This window comes from Capra hircus, chromosome 1 (assembly GCF_001704415.2).
Source record: "Capra hircus breed San Clemente chromosome 1, ASM170441v1, whole genome shotgun sequence".
NCBI classification, from domain to species: Eukaryota; Metazoa; Chordata; class Mammalia; order Artiodactyla; family Bovidae; genus Capra; species Capra hircus.
This window is the reverse complement of record NC_030808.1, coordinates 101867098-101886431: the sequence shown is the minus strand read 5'-3', so window position 1 is coordinate 101886431 and position 19334 is coordinate 101867098. Positions and strand designations below refer to the sequence as shown.

The 19334-nt window shown below is 32.9% G+C and overlaps 1 protein-coding gene across 1 annotated transcript in view; it reads right to left on the bottom strand.

Moving 5' to 3' along the window:
• Positions 1–19334, bottom strand: part of SI (sucrase-isomaltase) — a 108998-nt gene that overhangs the window by 34020 nt on the left and 55644 nt on the right. Inside the window, exons 25-35 of the mRNA XM_018053782.1 lie at positions 14650–14856; positions 12661–12815; positions 11047–11215; positions 9321–9417; positions 9101–9213; positions 8888–9013; positions 7295–7423; positions 6450–6560; positions 4051–4113; positions 2594–2710; positions 860–947 (exon numbers count right to left, since the gene is read on the bottom strand). Of these exons, the coding sequence (XP_017909271.1) occupies positions 860–947; positions 2594–2710; positions 4051–4113; positions 6450–6560; positions 7295–7423; positions 8888–9013; positions 9101–9213; positions 9321–9417; positions 11047–11215; positions 12661–12815; positions 14650–14856 (1375 nt within the window). The remainder of the gene's footprint in view (positions 1–859; positions 948–2593; positions 2711–4050; positions 4114–6449; positions 6561–7294; positions 7424–8887; positions 9014–9100; positions 9214–9320; positions 9418–11046; positions 11216–12660; positions 12816–14649; positions 14857–19334) is intronic.

Sequence of the window (19334 nt, the reverse complement as noted above, 5' to 3'; positions counted from 1 at the left end):
CTGTTTGAAAAGAATACTTTTTAACCAATTGTGCACTTTGTTCATGCTAATTTTAAATTAAAAACTGGTCTGCAATTGTAAGTGATTGCAATTACAATTGTAACTGGAAAATATGTGCAAAATTTTACTCTAGTAACAAAAATGTTAATAATTAATATGAATTCATAAAATCATGAAAAATGTACTCCTTAAAATCTACTATATTTTATGCATTTAGATAAGAAATATTGATTAAATATTTTTTTTTAAAAGATTCCATTTGCTAACATAAAGCCCTGGGATAAAGAGCCAAGCAAATGCTACAACAGCACTATTTCTTGATCAAATCTTTTCTCAGTTTCAGATTAAAATTATCAGAGCTTTGCCATAACTTTAGATGTTAACCATTTATGCAATTTACTGCCTATGTAGGAGTATGTGGATGAATGCCAAAAGACTGTTCTTTTCTCTCCTAGGTCAGGACAACCAAGGAACTGCTGTTAGCATTCTTTCACTATTTCTCTAGTAAAGAAAAACTTAAAAAAAAAAAAAAAAACCTTTATAAAAGATTTAAAGATTTTTATTCAAACAAGATTGAGGATTCTCAAATCTCGGATGATTCATAAGAAAATCAAAGTAATCAAATTTAGAAATGTATTCATATAGGTAAATCATGTTTCTTGACCTTTTTTTTTTTTTCCTCAAAGTAATGTTAGATGATCTAGATGATATTGGTAATGAGCTGAGGTGTGGTCCACTGCGCAAATGGGTAGTGAGAATTGGGAATGTGAATCCTATTCTCTAGATCATAAAGTATATAAACCTGATAAATAAATGATAATAACATGATAACATCAAAGGTATAACAGCAATATTGTACCTGGGAAATAAGGTGGATAATTTAGCTCTGTATTTCTGCATTGATTAGTAGTTGTTCCATTTACAAAACTTGATGGTTCATTCATATCCTTAAAGAGAGAAAGAAAAGTAAACAAAAACAAATTTAGGGCATATCTTCTTAAAAGAACTAATTCAGAAACTCAATAAATTGAAATAGCATATCCAAATAACAACACTTTTTTAAAAAGAAAAAATATAAGACAATCTCAACAATACTAAAGAATTTAGTTTAGCTCAATATTTCTTAACATTTTACAGTTCATGTCTCCTTTTTTAAAATATAAAATATCCTATTTTTCTGTGTAGATAAAACCTACATGTAAAAGTGAATTGTTTTCTGTGTTTCTAGACATAAAACTCAATTATAATAGTGTATATTCCCCCATGTTTTTCCCTCCACTTCTGCCCCAGAACTTTGTATAATTTTTATTTTGAACAGTGGCTTGTGGTTTTTAAAACTGCAAGATATAGTTTACAAATACAGAAAACTTCAAAAAGTCTTTATTGAATACACATTTTAGAATCTTAGTAGCTACATATAAAAGGACCATCATATAAATATATAAATTAGTTGACAGTTAAAGGTGAGGAGGAAATGGCAACCCACTCCACTATTCTTGCCTGGAGAATCCCACGGACAGAGGAGCATGGTGGGTTATAGTCCATGGGGTTGTGAAGATTTGGACAAGACAGAAGAAACTAACAAACACATTTAAAGGTGATTCCTTTAGCATAAAAAGGTTATTTCTTCTCAAACAAGATATAATTCTTGGGGATTATTTAATAAAATCCCTTATAAATAAAATCCTTTATAAATAAAATAAAACTGTATTTTTGTTAATTTAAAAAATACATACACTTTTATATCCTCAAGCATTGTACATAATATCACCTCTATAATTTTTTTTAATTTAAAAAGTAAGTAAATTAATGCAGACATAAGGGGACTTCCCTGGTGGCTCAGACGGTAAAGCGTCTGTCTACAATGTGGGAGACCCGGATTTGATCCCTGGGTTGGGAAGATCCCCTGGAGAAGGAAATGGCAATCCACTCCAAGACTATTGCCTGGAAAATCCCATGGACAGAGGAGCCTGGTAGGCTACAGCCCATGGGGTCGCAAAGAGTCGGACACGACTGAGCGACTTCACTTCCTTCACTGAAAAATCAACAGATAAATTCACCTACAAAAATCTAGAGAAGTATTATGCAAAATCTCCTGTATTAAATGCTTACTTGTGATATAGTAAATTCATTTTATGTTTTCTCAGAATTTTATTACTAAAACTCTTATATCAACACTTTAATGTTACACATAAAATTAGAATAGTATTTAAAGGATGATTTTGTTACATCTGTAAGAGACTATGACTACTTAAACCAAAGACTGACAGTTGAGTGTGAGATTTATTCCTACATTGAATGGAAATAAAATAAATATTTATAAGCACTTATAAATCATTAAAGAGACTACTTTGGTTTCTTAGTAAAGTTGAAATTCAATTTTAATGTTTGGGAAAAAGCAGCCAAATACTTAAATTGAATTGTTCAAACTGCATTTTATCAGTTCTTTGCATAAGAAAGTTCTACAGAAAAAAATGAGTGAGATATTTTCATGAAGAATACTTTGCTAAGATTATATAGAATTTAGTACAATTTTTGCATAATCAGTGCACAATAAATAACTTAAAATATAAATTTCTTAAAGTTTACTTACAATCCACAATCCATCAAACTTCATCTGGTTATTATAAAAATCTATAATTTCCTTTGCCCACCACTCTGCTGTAGAATTCCTGAAGAAATCTGGAAAAGCTGCATGAGCTCTGGAAGCCTGTAAAAAACAAAAATTAGACCAACATGTAGAAAGTCATAACAGAAACCTTATATTTCAGTAAGACATTTATCTGTCAGATTCACAAGTTGTCAACAAGTGATAGTAAAGACAACTTGATCTCAACTCTAATGAAATAATATCCATGATCTTCCTCCAACAACCAAGTCTATGTGTGTTCTTAAATCTAAACTGAGTTTCTCATTGACAGCATATATATAACTTACAAACTGTTAGCTAGACAAAGAAAAAAGAGAAAGTGAAATAAAATCAGATATGGAAGATGAGAATTACAACTGATGTCACAGAAATAGAAAGGGTGGTAAGAGGCCATGATGAATAATAATACAACAGACTGGATAACCTAGAAGAAATAGACACATTCCTAGTTTCACACAAACAATATCTGATGAGTAGATACAAGCATCCTCAACCAAACTATTAGCAAAACACATTCAACAACACATTAAAAGGCTCATACACCATGAATAAGTGGGATTTTTCCCTGTGAGGCAAGGATTATATTACATACAAAAATCAATTACTGTGATACAGCATATCAACAGAATAAATGATAAAAATCACATGGTCATATCAATAACAGTGCTTCCCCAGTGGCTCAGCGGGTAAAGTATCCGCCTGTAATGCAGGAGCCACAGGAGACGCAGGTTTGATCCCTGGGTCAGGAAGATCTCCTGGAAAAAGAAGTGACAACTCATTCCAGTATTCCGGAAAAATTCCAAGGACTGAGGAGCATGGTGGCTATGGTCCAAAGGGTCCCAGAGTCAGACACGACTGAATGACTAAGCATAAGCATATCAACAAACAATGCAGAAAATGTATTTGATAAAATTCAACACTGTTTCATGATAAAAATAAAAAACAAAAAACTCTCAACAAACTAGAAATAGAAAGAAATTACCTTAACATGATGAAGACTATATATTAAATCCCGATAGCTAATATCATACTCTTTAGGAAACACCTTGAATATTTCCTTAATCATAATAATCTTGAGTAAGTAGAAAAAAGCTGAAGGCATTAGGTTTCCTAATTTCAAGATATATTCCAAAGCTACAGTAGTGAAAAGCATGGTCTTGGCATAAAAATAAACATAATAGGCTAATGGCCACAGTTAAAGAGCCCAGAAATCATCCACACATGTATAGTTAACTGATCTTTGACAAGAGTGAAAGAGTATGCAGTGAGGAAAGTATAGTCTCTTTAGCAAATGGTGCTGGAGAAACTGGATATTCACATGCAGAACAGTGAAATCTCTAATTATTAAATCTAAGTGCTGAATTTCTTTTAGTTCTATAATTAATCAATATGAAACTTACATTAACAGCTTCATCTTCAATTAAACTTTCATCTATTGTCACATTAGGCAAATCTGGCCAAACCTACAAAAAGTGAAGAAATGAGAAACCAGCTCAAAATAAATTCAGTGTGGTATGACTTTTATAAATAAAGTATAAGAAAGTTTTATAAGCAAATAATAAAAAATATTCCCTTCAATTATTTGCTTAGTTTGTGTTTTGGCATATGTATCATTTGCAAACTCTTTCCATTTTCCATATTAATCTTCTCTTTAATATGACAAATTAAAAAATCCAACCTTGGTGTAGGTAGTGATTTTGAAAACAATGCATGCAACCAAATTGTCTAGTGAACAATTAATTTGAATCACATACACCAAATTTAATTTAATGTGATATATTAAAATTATTTCTACACTTACTCCAGGATAAAAAAAAACTTTTGAAAAACAAAAATATATATATTTTTATATGAAAGGAATTGAATATCTGAGTTGGATGAGGCCACACTGAGGCAAATACTCCTCTTGGTTTTCACAGTAGTACTAAACCCTTCTCTCCACCACATTCCTAACCCAGTCACTGCCTCTTAGCCTACCAGTGTTTCTTCTTTTCCAATCACAAACACAAAACAGAACTCAAATTCAATCATGCCAAAAGCTCTGGGATTTAAATTTATGTTGTAGAAAGTAGAATCTGCAGAAGGGTAATTACATATAAGAGATTAGTTGCTGATAGAGAATAGTGCTTAAAAGGTAATAAAATGAGAAAATGTACAAAAATATAGAATTAGAAGAAAGTAGGAGGGAAATAATCCCTTTTAATAATCAATATTCTATACTTTCATGTTTCTTAAAACATTGTGATTTTTCACCTTTTACTGCAGAATTTTTTCTATTTTTTTATCTTTTTATTTTGAAATACTTTCAGACTTATAGAAAAGTCACAAACAATATACCTAGTGTTTTTCTGTACCCTTCACCATGCTTCTCTTAATAGTAATATATTTATAACCACTGTACAATTATCAAAACCGAGAAGCTAACATTAATAGAATATTACAAACTAATCTATTGGCCATGTTCGAATTTCACCACTTTTATCACTAATGTTAATATTTTTGGTCTAAGATTCAAATAGACTTGCACATTGCATTTAATTACATCTCCCACTATGGAAATTATTTTCATTCTAACTGTGACTAGTGGATTTTTTTCTTTATTCTTTAAAAAATGTATTCTATATTAGAGTATAGTTGATTAACAATATTGTATTAGTTCAGGTATACAGTAATTATGTTATACATATACATGTATCTATTGTTTCTGAAATTTATTTCCCATTTAGGCTTTTATAGTGTATTGAGCATCTTTATTCTTTATGTATAAGCCAAAGGAGGATGTTTTCTATAATGTATTAATATACTCAGATCTGAATATTATTGTCTAAATGAAATACAACAAACTATTTTCCCTGTTCAAGTAAGGAATATAACTATAGCTTTTACAATTATACAAGATGTTTTAAAGAGAATTACAAATATTAAATAACTTTTGTAGTATAGAATAATGAATGACCATCTTATTAGTGGTAATTTTATAATAAGACACAAAGTTACCAATAAATACAATAAAAAACACATTAAAGATGAAACAAATAGTATTTGGACACATGATGTATGAATTCTTTCTGTTTCTAATAATTTGGATTGAACTCATGGAGTATCTATTGATGGTGACTTCAGCCATGAAATTAAAAGACACTTACTCCTTGGAAGGAAAGTTATGACCAACCTAGATAGCATATTCAAAAGCAGAGACATTTCTTTGCCAACAAAGGTCCGTCTAGTCAAGGCTATGGTTTTTTCAGTGCTCTTGTATGGATGTGAGAGTTGGACTGTGAAGAAAGCTGAGCACCAAAGAACAGATGCTTTTGAACTGTGGTGTTGGAGAAGACTCTTGAGAGTCCCTTGGACTGCAAGGAGATCCAACCAGTCCATTCTAAAGGAGATCGGTTCTGGGTGTTCTTTGGAAGGAATGATGCTAAAGCTGAAACTCCAGTACTTTGGCCACCTCATGTGAAGAGTTAACTCATTGGTCAAGACCCTGATGCTGGGAGGGACTGGGGGCAGGAGGAGAAGGGAACGACAGAGGATGAGATGGCTGGATGGCATCACTGACTCAATGGTTGTGAGTTTGAGTGAACTCCAGGAGTTCGTGATGGACAGGGAGGCCTGGCGTGCTGCAATTTTTAGGGTTGCAAAGAGTCAGACAGGACTGAGCGCCTGAACTGAACTGAACTGAACTGGAATCACTGTATCTCTTCTTCTGAATATGCCTTAACAGTTGCTTAATTAAGTAGAAACTTTCAGTGAAATAGCACTTTTACACTTATTTTATTTCAAGCTATCAATTCAATACCTTTGCCCAACAAATATCATTTGTGTTAGGCCATTTGACAAAGACATCTTTCTCCTGTCCTCTTTCAAAGGCAGGGTAAGGCTTCGTTTCATTTCCTGAAATTGCTGGATCCTAAAACGAAAATGAAATACAAAACAGGTGTCTATGATATAGAAGTATAGCCACCTGGGTAGCTGTTATGAAATATTACAATTTTCCATTATCAAATTATCATTGTATTATCACATAGACTGACAGATGGACTGACGGTATAAATTTTTGTGTTCTAGCTTGATTGTTTTTTAAATTTTCTAGAAGGAAAATTTAAGAACTTTTGAAAATGTGTTAGCTATGATTACAAGCAAGATTACTATTGTTTTTGTTTTGCTTTTATTTCCCCAGTGGGATTTCTGACTGCCTAGCTTGCTTTTGGTAATATATTGATGAAATAATCTCCCCATTGAATAACTAACTCGAAGCAAATTTTTAAACATGGCAAGAGTAAGAAACTGTCCCAGAGAATGATATGAGAATCTTACAGGAATAGAAAAATCCATCATCACTTTGTGATAGTGTCTATAAACTGAGGTCAGTTTGTAGCTTGGGTGATTATTAAGAAACAGCCTGTCTTTGACTCCCAGCTTTATTTAGTCTTAGGTTTCTAAGGATAAACCCAAGAATGAAGGTAGCCTTGTGGCTGCCCATGTAAATGAAGTGTTAAAGGAAGAAAGCTTTAGATTTGGGAGTAGAATTCAAACTTACATATTTCATATTTTGAAACACCTTTTCCTCCCTCATTAAGAAGAGAAGTCTGAACAAAACTAAGAATATAAGGCTCAGATAGGAGATAAAATATAAATACTGACCAGGATAATAATGTATCTCATTCCCTCACTTCTTATTTTGTCAACAAACTGAGGAAGGTCACGGAATTCATCATCAATTGTAAAGTCTAATTGCCTTTCCATGTAATCAATATCTGTGTAATGAACATCCTGAAAAATATGAGAATTGTAGTGTGGTAAGAATCAGCAGATTGAGTTCATCACATTCTATCATGTTTATAAAAGTAATAGTAGTATGAAAGTTTAAATGCTTGAGAATTGAGTAGTGTGATATTCAAGAAATAAAAAGAGCATGTATAGATGTAAAATATTCTAAGAACAAGTTCATATAAATGCTATGTTTTGTTAAAAGTTCATTAAATAGTAATTCTGATTTAGAAGTAAAAATCCTTTCAAATCACTATCTTTTGTTTTATAATTCCCAAAAGAAATAAGACACAAGAGTAAAGGACTTATGAGGTCATGAAATTGTATTAAATAATAACTTGGAATTTTGCACAGTATACAGAAATAAGTATTGCTCTATTTCTGGAAACAAAAAGCAAATATGGGATAATTTCAATAATTATAAAATTATAAAGGAGAATAAATTATTAATAAATTCATCAATTATTTAAAGTTATTCTTTTATCATCCATCAAAGTCATTTTCAAAATAACAGCCTAAGCTTAAATAAGCAAAATATTGTTTACCAGTAGATATTTACAAATATATTTATATGAATAAATGCTTTCGTTATATTATTAAATCCTTAATTTACGCCTAAATTACTTTAAAAATTATTTTCTGTTAAAGACAATTTCTTTTTCTAGATATTACAAAAAATATGGATAACATAGAACTAATAATGAAAAAATCTTCTTCAATATATTTTTTCACTTTCATATCACTACCTCATTAACATATACAATTAATTTCCCTATAATAATGTATTCGGGAACCATATGTTGGATTCTACTGTATGTCTTGATGTCTTATAAATGATACCCTACTTATTCTTCTTAGAGGGAGTTCTTATATACAAAGCATTCTAGATTTCAATTTTTAAATATTACCAGGAAGATACCTGAGATTTCTTAATCTTGCTAAAAAATAAAAATCACAGGAACTGATTATTTTGGATACTTAAAAATATTAATTTCCACACATTGAGGGAAGAGGATATTCTGCAAGCCCACTGATTCTGTATGACAACTGTCATCAATTCCACGGCAAAAATCATTGTTTCACCTCAATTTTCTGTAACTTTTCATATCAGTTGATGAAATAAGTTCCCTGGATTCTTACTCTCATTTAAAAGAAGACAATAAATGTGTTTGACTACCTATGAAACAGAGTTTCTAAGAGAAAAGCAAGTGCATAGTGACTTGTTTAGCACAACTCACAGTCATAAGACTGATGAGAAAGAAGGAAAAATAATGGTATTAGCCCTTTCTTTATCCCTCTGCTAAAGAAAATCAGTATAATCTGATATCCAATTCATTTTGTGCTACTAACAAATCAAGCATTGCTTTTTGTCAAAGGTTTAAATAATATTAAAGTGTGTGTTTAATTATTTCATTCTGTTTTTATAGATGACATATTTAACACTGTTTTAAAAATTGATATACATACATAGGGGATCCGAGCAGCCACCATGTCATTATATACTTCTTCAACTTGTGAAGTATTTCTGTACCCATAACGACATAACTGGAATCCCAAAGCCCAGTAAGGTGGCATGACTGGTTGGCCAATTACCTTTGAAAAAAAAATTCTTGGTGAACTAAGATAAATACTTTATATTATAAAGAAAATGTTATCTCTTTTTAAAATGCACAGTCATACTTCATGGTATTGCTTTGTTACGACTTCTGGAGATGGGCCCAAAAACATATAAAAGTCCAAGATTCCTCCAATCATGCGATATGTCAGAGCAGGCATTGGCTGAAATGTAACATCTGGAAATCCAAAATATTATTACATTTTATCTATATATAAGTTATTATTTTATTTGAGTCACATAAAATATGATTTTTTAAATTTAAATTTAAAAAAATTGTTTTACCCATTGCATTGCTGTTAAGTAAGAGAACTCCATGAGCATTGTTCTCATCTTCCAGAGCCATGTAATAGGGATGAAATCCATAGGAATTAAGTTTGTACTAAAATTTAAAAAATAAACATAATGTATATTTAAATAATAATAGCATGCGAATTTTTGTCAATGTAATATTTAAATTCAATATAAGATTGAGCTTAGGAATTTAAATATTCCTTCATTGCACACCCAAACTATGACTGAATTAAAACAAACACATTTTTTAAAAAATGTAATTATTCAAACCATTAGTGCATTAGAGTATGAGAATGAATATACAAATGTGTAACACTCACAAATACTGCCAAATTAACTTACATAAAGAAACAACTGGTTTTAGAATAGTTGTGTTTCTTTCCATAGATTATGTATCTTAATTTATTTATGAATTAGTACTTCTTTTTCAATAATAGAATGATTTATTAATGACTAAAGTGATCAAAGTACTCAATCTCAAGGACTTATTGGGATATCTAACTTTCTATAATAATTTATGATAATATTTTAAATTAATATATTTTTCCTCTACTGAGCATTTAATTTCATTTTCAGCATCATCTTTTATTTTTTCAGAATGGAAAATCTATATGTAGAGTCATGCAATGTCAAGATTACAAAACTTATAAGTTGATGATCCCTAATCGAATTAATGTCATTGACCCACAATGAATCCTAGTAACTGAGTAGCACGTGACAGAAAATTTATATATTTAGGATCAAGGTTATATAAGCCTAACAGTGCCAATACTTAATGTTGAAGGGTTTTTGTTTTTGTTTGTTTGTTTTTTGATTCCCCAACCAAGGATCAAACTTTTGCTTCCTGCAGGGAAGCATGGAGTTTTAACCACTGTACCACAAAGGAAGTCCCTGAAGGGTTTTAAAGAGGTAAACTTTGGTAAACATGGTCTTTCAAGCTGGAATAAATGAAAAACAGTGTTCATAGGTTTGAACTATTGTGATACAAATAAAAATTGTATGAGTACTTTACAATAAGAAGTGGTTATGATAGTATACACATTTATAATCTCATTCTGAATATATCCTTTAAGTATACATGACAAATGGAAAATGCAAATGAACTAGTATTTGTATTAAAATGTACTTTTCTATGATATATTTATATTTTCTATGATATATTTAGAGTAATTATAGTCAATACTAATTGTGAGAAATATATTAAATATTCATGAAATATATACCATTAATAAGACAAAACTTTGGGGAAAGTGTCATGAGCATATAAAAATATTTCCTAAGATTGTAACTAACAGTATAACCTCATAAAAAGGCACAACTGCAGCTTAGGGTAACAAAGGAAAAAGTGAGAATCCAATCTTCATCTAAGGAGTAAAAAAGAAAATCTCAAGGAAAACCTTAGCCAGTTCTTTTCTAAAAGCTGAAAGTAAACGTGGATTTGGCAGGGAATATTGAATCTGAATGTTCTTTCTTTGCAGTTGAGAGAGTAAGCAATTAGGTCACGACCTCACTTCTCACTGTAGTCAATGATGTTATCTGATCAGTCATTTACTTTCACCTGTACTTTATTGTGACTTTTTGTTTGTTTTTCAGAAAAACACTCCAGCAACTGTCATGATTTCTAGTCCCTTTCTTTGTTTCAATATTGAAATACAGGCAGACAAGGAGATGGCTGTGTCTTAGTTGCCACTTAAGGTAGTCAAATACTGGTACTTACACCAGGGGGTTGGTCTCTGGTGAACATTCCCCAAGTATGCCAGTTCAGGTCACGCCTAAATGTTGTGTGTTCCATTTCCCCAAAACCATACACATATTCTGAAGGCAGGCGTGTAGATATCTGAATGAACTGGTTGTTAAAAGCAAAACCAGGAAGGCGAGAATCCCAACTGAAAACAAAAGAAAACATATAAACATATACAGTTTTATTCCTGTATATGCATACAAATAGGATCACAAATAATAATGGTAATTCTTTCTTAGGTGATGTGAAAATCAGTAGTATTTTTCCCTATATAGGGCTTATCATACCCAGATATAGATGGAAATAGATAATTATTCCAATACTTTTTTGGCTAACATAGCAAATATCAAAATCTGTTTCACAAATTCATAATCTTATTATGACTATATGTGTATCTTTAGATATATATCACTTTTAAAAATAAAATCAATATAAATCTATAAATAATATATGACCTAGAAGTAATATATGTCCTAAGAATTGAAAGTCCTTCATTTTCCTGTTCTCTTGAGAGAATCAGCAAACTTTTACTACATATAGAATAAAAAGAAATCAATATCAAAATAAATAACACATAATGTATATTTTAATTTCAAACTCTATTACTATACCCAATCATTTTCAACTTTTAATTTATATTTGTAAAAACGTGTTTACAAAGAACTCCAGAAGAAATGTGTTACAGAGAATGTCATTTGCAATAAGAAGATAAAAGAAGAGGAAAAGAAAGTTGACAGAGGAAGAAAACATTATTACAAAGAATTTGGAACATATTCATATTTTTATATTAATGATTTTGGAAAAGTATTTGCTAAAGAATAATACTTCCTGAATAACAATAAATAATGTCTCTGTACCAGGGATTTTCCACAAAATCATTTAGCTTTTTAACATTTGGAATGAAACTCTTCAACATTTTGAAACAATATAACATGTTTTTCTTCATTATTTGTATCCATACTGACAATACCTGAAAACATCCTGACAACATCATGTAAAGAATACAGGGCAAGTTTAAATTACATAGAAGTATTTTGTAATAGAAAATACATAGGAATATACTTTGTAGAACTTTTCACTAAAATAAAGGAAATATTTTAAAAATTAAATTTATTCATTGAATATAAAAATCATGTCTATATGTACATATCTAAACTTCCTTTCATCAATTCCTGACAGAGATAGTATTAACTTGATCAAAATCCAGAACTAAAAACCTCCAATTTCAATCATTCTAATAAAATATTGACATATTTCTAAATACATGTATAGATACTTATTTTGACAACACTCATCAGGCTTTTCAACATGAGTCTTTATTTTTGCTCTCAGCTTGAATGGAAGAATGGGTCTGATATTTAATAATAAAATTCATCACATCCAAAGTGTCAATAAAATCTTAGACCAATTCTGAACAGCCCGCTAACTTTCATTTTTGAATATTAAAATAAGCCAATTATTTAATACCTTTAAAACCACTTTTGATGTTCTGACACAGTAGCACAGTGAAGGCTGTGAAAATAATCATCCAACTTTGCCACCTAAGCTAAAATGAAACTATCTTTCATATCAAGTAATTCAATCACTTACATAACTCTTCTTGTGCTTCTTCTTCGAATCTGAATGCCAAAAGGATTTTCCTTGATTTCAACATCATAAAGTCTAGTTTCATAAGTACTTGTTGGTGTAGTTGGAATGTTCAATGGTACTGGAACTTCATATCTCTTATTTTGGGCATCATAAATCTATTATAGAGAAATAATGAAAAGAGATATGTTTAGTTCTTAATGGTGACATATTAGGTGTTGTGCTGTGCTTAGTCCCTCAGCTGTGTCTGATTCTTTGAGACCGCATGGACTATTGCCTGCCAGGCTCCTCTGTCCATGGGGATTTTCCAAGCAAGAATACTAGAGTGGGCTGCCATGATCTTTCCAACCCAAGAACCCAGGTCTCCCACATTGTAGGCAGATTGTTTACCATCCTAGCCACCAGGGAAACCCGAGAATACTGGAGTGGGTAGCCCATCTTGTCTCCAGGGGAACTTTATGACCCAGCAATCAAACTGTTGTATCCTGCACTGCAGGTCGGATTCTATACCAGCTGAATTATCAGGGAAGCCCAATATATTTAGGTACATATCATTAAATAATTTAAATAATGCCTCAAACAAGAACATTTACATTCTTATTTACATAATTCCTAATTTTGTATCCATGGCCCATATATCTATTTCAAATTCCATAAACATATATAGATATATAATGAATTAATGATGTACTGTATTTTACCTGTTTTAATGTTTTGTAATTCATTTTTCCATACAGTAAGAACTCTTAAAGAAGAGAACTTTCAGAGCTAGATATTCACTTATACGGATACACAAAATTATTTACCACTCATGGTTAGACACAGTTGCCTCAATATTTTAACCTTATGTACGATTTTACAATGAATATTAATGCTAATTTATCTTCATTCACATCTTTACTTAGTATATTACTTACAAGTGATAATATTAGGTCAGAATGTATTACAATTTGTACGATCCTTGATATCTATTGGTAAACTATTTTCCAGAATTAGTATATTAATGAACATTCTCATTAAAATATGTACTCTAATACTATTCTTTGTTAAACAAGAAAACACTTTTTTTCTAAAATTGCCATTTATTTCCTTGCTGTAGAGGATGAACACAGTTTTCTCATTTTTTGTATTTTTCTTTAATTTCTTTCATTTTTATTAGCCTCCAATTAAAATAAATAAATTTATATTTAAAAAATAAAGGGTGTTAAGTATTTTAATATTTTATTCCAGACTGTATTTCTTCAGTTAAATGCCTGCATATGTATGGGTTGAAATTGTTTTCCATTTGTCATATATGTAGTACAATTTCTAATAATTTTCTTAATGGAGTTCTTCAGTGCTCTTCCTTTGTGGCTCAGCTGGTTAAGAATCTGCCTGCAATGTGGGAGATCTGGGTTCGATCCCATGGTTAGGAAGATCACCTGGAAAAGGGAAAGTCTACCCACTCCAGTATTCTGGCCTGGAGAATTCCATGGACTGTATAGTCCATGGGGTCACAAAGAGTCAGACACGACTGAGCGACTTTTGCTTCACTTCACTTCAGCGCTCTTAAGTAAAAGATAACTGCTAAGTATAACTATTGAAAGAAATTATTTATTTTGTATTTCTTACTATATTGGCCATAAACTTCAGATCACTGTTTAAAAAGAATGGAAACAATAAGGATCTTATTGTGTTTGTTTTGTCCTATTTTGTTCACTTGAATGAAACAACCAACAGAGTCCAACTAAATGATTTATCAATTTATCAATAATTTAAATAATTAAAAATCACCATTATATGTTTAATTGTTCAAAAAGCTAGCAAAAACAGAAAATTTTACTTATTGTGCATCTAGCTATGGGCTCTGTAGGAAGACAAAGAAAGCTTTATAGAATCAAAAGACCATCAATCCAATTAATAATCCTTAATATTAAAACCCAAGCACCTAATCTATTTAAAATTTTTCTTGAGACATGAATCATACATTGTGATAGTTTATAATAAACATACCTTAAACTGCAACATATCATCTTTGTGATATTTCACCTCCACACGAAGAGATGAGATGGAATCAGAAGGTAGCTTTATTCGAGTATTTGCAGTATTCAGCTGGAGGTCAGCTGTTATACCCACTGATGAGTACTGAGTTGAGTGGACTAAATAAGAGTTGTCTTCTTTAGGAAAGTAACACTCAGGTGCTTTGGATCCTAACTGAGCCTAAAAACACAATACATGTTCCTTTCAGAAATCGTAAGAATTGTAATGTTTAGCTAAAGAAAACCAGAGTAGACATGTTAACCACATGTATGACTTATACAATTTTTACATTAAAAATCTGTAACTAGTTTACATTAAATATTAATTAAAATTTATATTATTTGTGTAATAAATACATTAAATTATTTACAAATTATTTAATACTAAAATGAAAGTGCAATCATAACACAAAATATCTTTCAGGCAACATTATCTATCAGGATAGCCATTCCCTCTCCAGGGGGATCTTCCCACCCAGGGATTGAACCCAGGTATTCTGCATTGCAGGCAGACCCTTTTCCATCTGAGCCACCATCCTAAGAAGACATCAGCTAGACCCAAACTGATGGACATTCTACCACAAACCTTGCCAGTAATCTTTAATTATAAAAAGCAAGACTCAGAAATTTCACAACTTAGGAGGAAACAGAGATCAAATTGCGAACATCCGTTGGATCATTAGAAAACTACTGGAGTTCCAGAAAAACATCTACTTCTGCTTTATTGACTACGCCAAAGCCTTGGTCTGTGTGGATCACAACAAACCGTGGAAAATACTTAAAGAGATGGGAATACCAGAACACCTAACCTGTCTCCTGAGAAATCTGTATGCAGGTCAAGAAGCAACAGTTATAGTGGACATGACTGGTTCCAAATCAGGAAAGGAGTACATCAAGGCTGTATATTGTCACCCTTCTTATTTAACCTATATGTAGAGTACATCATGCAAAATGCCAGGCTGGATGAAGCACCAGCTGGAATGAAGATTGCCGGGAAAAGTATCAATAACCTCAGATATGCAGATGAAACCACCCTTATGGCAGAAAATGAAGAACTAAAGAGCCTCTTGATGAAAGTGAAAGAGGAGAGTAAAAAAACAGGCTTAAAGCTCAACATTCAAAAAACTAAGATCATGACATCCAGTCCCATCACTTCATGGCAAATATATGGGGAAACTGTGGAAACAGTGGCAGACTTTATTTTCTTGGATTCCAAAATCACTGCAGATGGTGACTGCAGCCATGAAATTAAAAGATGCTAGCTCCTTGGAAGAAAAGCTGTGACCAACATAGACAGCATATTAAAAAGCAGAGACATTACTTTGCCGACAAAGGACCGTCTAGTCAAGGCTATGGTTTTTCCAGTAGTCATGTATGGATGTGAGAGTTGGATTATAAAGAAAGCTGAGCACCAAAGAATTGATGCTATTGAACTGTGGTGTTGGAGAAGATTCTTGAGAGTCCCTTGGACTGCAAGGAGATCCAACCAGTCCATCCTAAATATTCATTGGAAGGACTGATGCTGAAGTTGAAACTCCAATATTTTGGCCACCTGATGCAAAGAAGTGACTAATTGGAAAAGACCCTGATGTTGGGAAATATTGAAGGCTGGAGAAGGGAACAACAGACAATGAGATGGTTGGATAGCATCACCGACTTGTTGGACATGAGTTTGAGTAAGCTCCAAGAGTTGGTGATGGACAAGGAAGTCTGGCATGCTGCAGTCCATGGTGTGGCATAGAGTTGGACACAAGTGAGTGGCTGAACTGAACTGAACTGAGGAGATCCTTGGGTCAGGAAGATCCCCTGGAGAAGGGATTGGCTACCCACCCCAGTATTCTTGCTTGCAGAATTCCAGGGACAGAGGAGCCTGGCACAACGAAGTGACTAACACATTCACTTTCTTTCTAAATCTCAGTGCCTAAGTCGTTTGGCTGAATGTGGCTTAAAAAATGCTGGCAATTGTGCAGATTGCTCTCCCTTCACATAATCATGAAAGTTAGAGTGGGTCCAAAAGATACAACCACGCTATATTAGCCTAGTTCATTCACTATCACCCTGCACTGGATAACATTTTCCTTTTGTCTTCATGAAAATCCTCGCAATTCTCATCATCTCCTAATGATTTTCCTTATTATTTCAGTATGGAAAGGAAAGCAATCAGAAGAAATATCAGAATAAAACAGGACAACTACCTGACCACCTCTTTACTTCCTGTTACAAAATATGTTCTGCCTGTGATTCTATATAAGGAGAACCATTTCATTTGTGCACCCAGTCCCATGCCTCTTTACCAGAAAAGACATTTCTCCTGCAATTCTCAACCTTCTGTCCTGTATTACTAACATTCCACTCATTACAAGTTATTCCCAATGGCATAAACTGATTTGATTTTTCCCATCTTGTGGTGCTAGTTGTAAACATTGCACCTGCCAATGCAGGAGACTCAAGAGATGCAGGTTCAATCCCTGGGTTGGGAAGATATCCTAGAGAAGGAAATGGCAACCCACTCCAGTATTTTTGCCTGGAGGATCCCATGGACTGAGGAGCCGGCAGGCTACAGTCCACGGGGTTGCAAAGAGTCAGATATGACTGAGGTGACTTAGCATGCACGCATCTTAAAGAAACTGTCGCCTCATTAATTTCTCCAATTACTGCTCTATTTTTTATGTTTTCCTTATGGTCAAATACAAAAAGCTCACCATATTCTCTATGTCTAAGCTGTGACTTCAGTGTTAATGGAATCTCATTCTCACTCTGATGAGACTTTTATTCCCAGAACTCTATCAGTATTTCTCTTGTAATAGTTACCAAAGACTTCGATGATGCCAAATTCATGCCACTTTCCAGTTCTTATCTTACCAATTTATAAGCATAACCTTTACAATTGAAATGTTCTCTGTCTTGAAATGCCTTGTTTGCTTGGCTGGCAAGAACAACAATTAGATTGCTTTCAATCTAATTCATTTACAATTTATTTTCAGTTTCTTAACTGATTCTTTATCATTTCACTGAGTCAAAGTGTTGGATGATTCAGAAGTTTAGTTTTTGAACTTTCCCCTTTTCAAGCTCCTTCCTTTGATGATGTCACTGCATCACATAACTTTAAAAACTATATATACATATATATATATATATATATATACTGACTCTACATTTTATATCTTACCAATAATGTAAAATTTTCAGTTTCATTAGTTTCAGTTCAGTTCAGTCACTCAGTCGTGTCCAACTCTTTGCAACCCCATGGACTACAGTACCCCAGGCTTCCCTGTCTGTCACCAACTCCCAGAGCATGCTCAAACTCATGTCCATCGAGTTGGTGATGCCATCCAACCATCTCATCCTCTGCTGTCCCCTTATCCTCCTGCCTTCAATCTTTCCCCAAATCAGGGTCTTTTCCAATTAGTCAGTTCTTCACATCAGGTAACCAAAGTATTGGAGTTTCAGTTTCAGCATCAGTCCTTCCAATGAATATTTAGGACTGATTTCCCTTAGGATGGACTGGTTGGATCTCCTTGCAGTCCAAGGGAATCTCAAGAGTCTTCTCCTACACCACGGTTCAAAAGCACCAATTCTTTGCTGCTCAGCTTTCTTTACAGTCCAACTCTCACATCCATACATGACTACTGGAAAATCATAGCCTTGACTAGATGGACATTTGTCAGCAAGGAAATGTCTCTGCTTTTTAATATGATGTCTAGTTTGGTCATAGCTTTTCTTTTAAGGAGCAAGCATTTTTTAATTTCATGGCTTCAGTAGGCATCTGTAGTGATTTTGGAGCTCAAGAAAATAAAGTCTGCCACTATTTCCACAGTTTCCCCATCTATTTGCCATGGAGTGATGGGACTGGAAGCCATGATCTTAGTTTTTTGAATGTTGAGCTTTAAGCCAACTTTTTCACTCTCCTCTTTCACTTTCATCAGGAGGCTCTTTAGTTCCTCTTCACTTTCTTCCATAAGGGTGGTTTCATCTGCATATCTGAGGTTATTGATATTTCTCCGGGCAATCTTGTTTCCAGCTTGTGCTTCATTCAGCCTAGCATTTCACATAATGTACTCTGCATATAAGTTAAATAAGCAGGGTGACAATATACAGCCTTGATGTACTCCTTTCCCAGTTTGGAAGCAGTCTTTTGTTCGATGTTTTGTTCTAACTGTTGCTTCTTGACCTGCATACAGATTTCTCAGGAAGCAGATATAGTTTGTTGTGATCCACTCAGTCAAAGGTTTTGACATAATCAATAAAGCAGAAGTAGATGTTTTTCTGGAACTCTCTTACTTTTTCTATGATCCAAAGGATGTTGGCAAATTGATTTCTGGTTCCTCTGCCTTCTCTAAAGCCAGCTTAAACACATGGAAGGGCACAGTTCACGTACTGTTGAAACCTGTCTTCGAGAATTTTGAGAATTACTTTGCTAGCATGTGAGATGAGGGCAATTGTGCAGTAGTTTGAATGTTCTTTGGCATTGCCTTTCTTTGAGACTGGAATGAAAATTTACCTTTTCCAGTCCTGTGCCCAGTGCTGAATTTTCCAGATTTGCTGGCATACTGAGTGCAGCACTTTCACAGCATCATCTTTTAGGATTTGAAATAGCTCAACTGGAATTCCGTTACCTCCACTAGCTTTGTTCATAGTGATGCTTCCTAAAGCCCATTT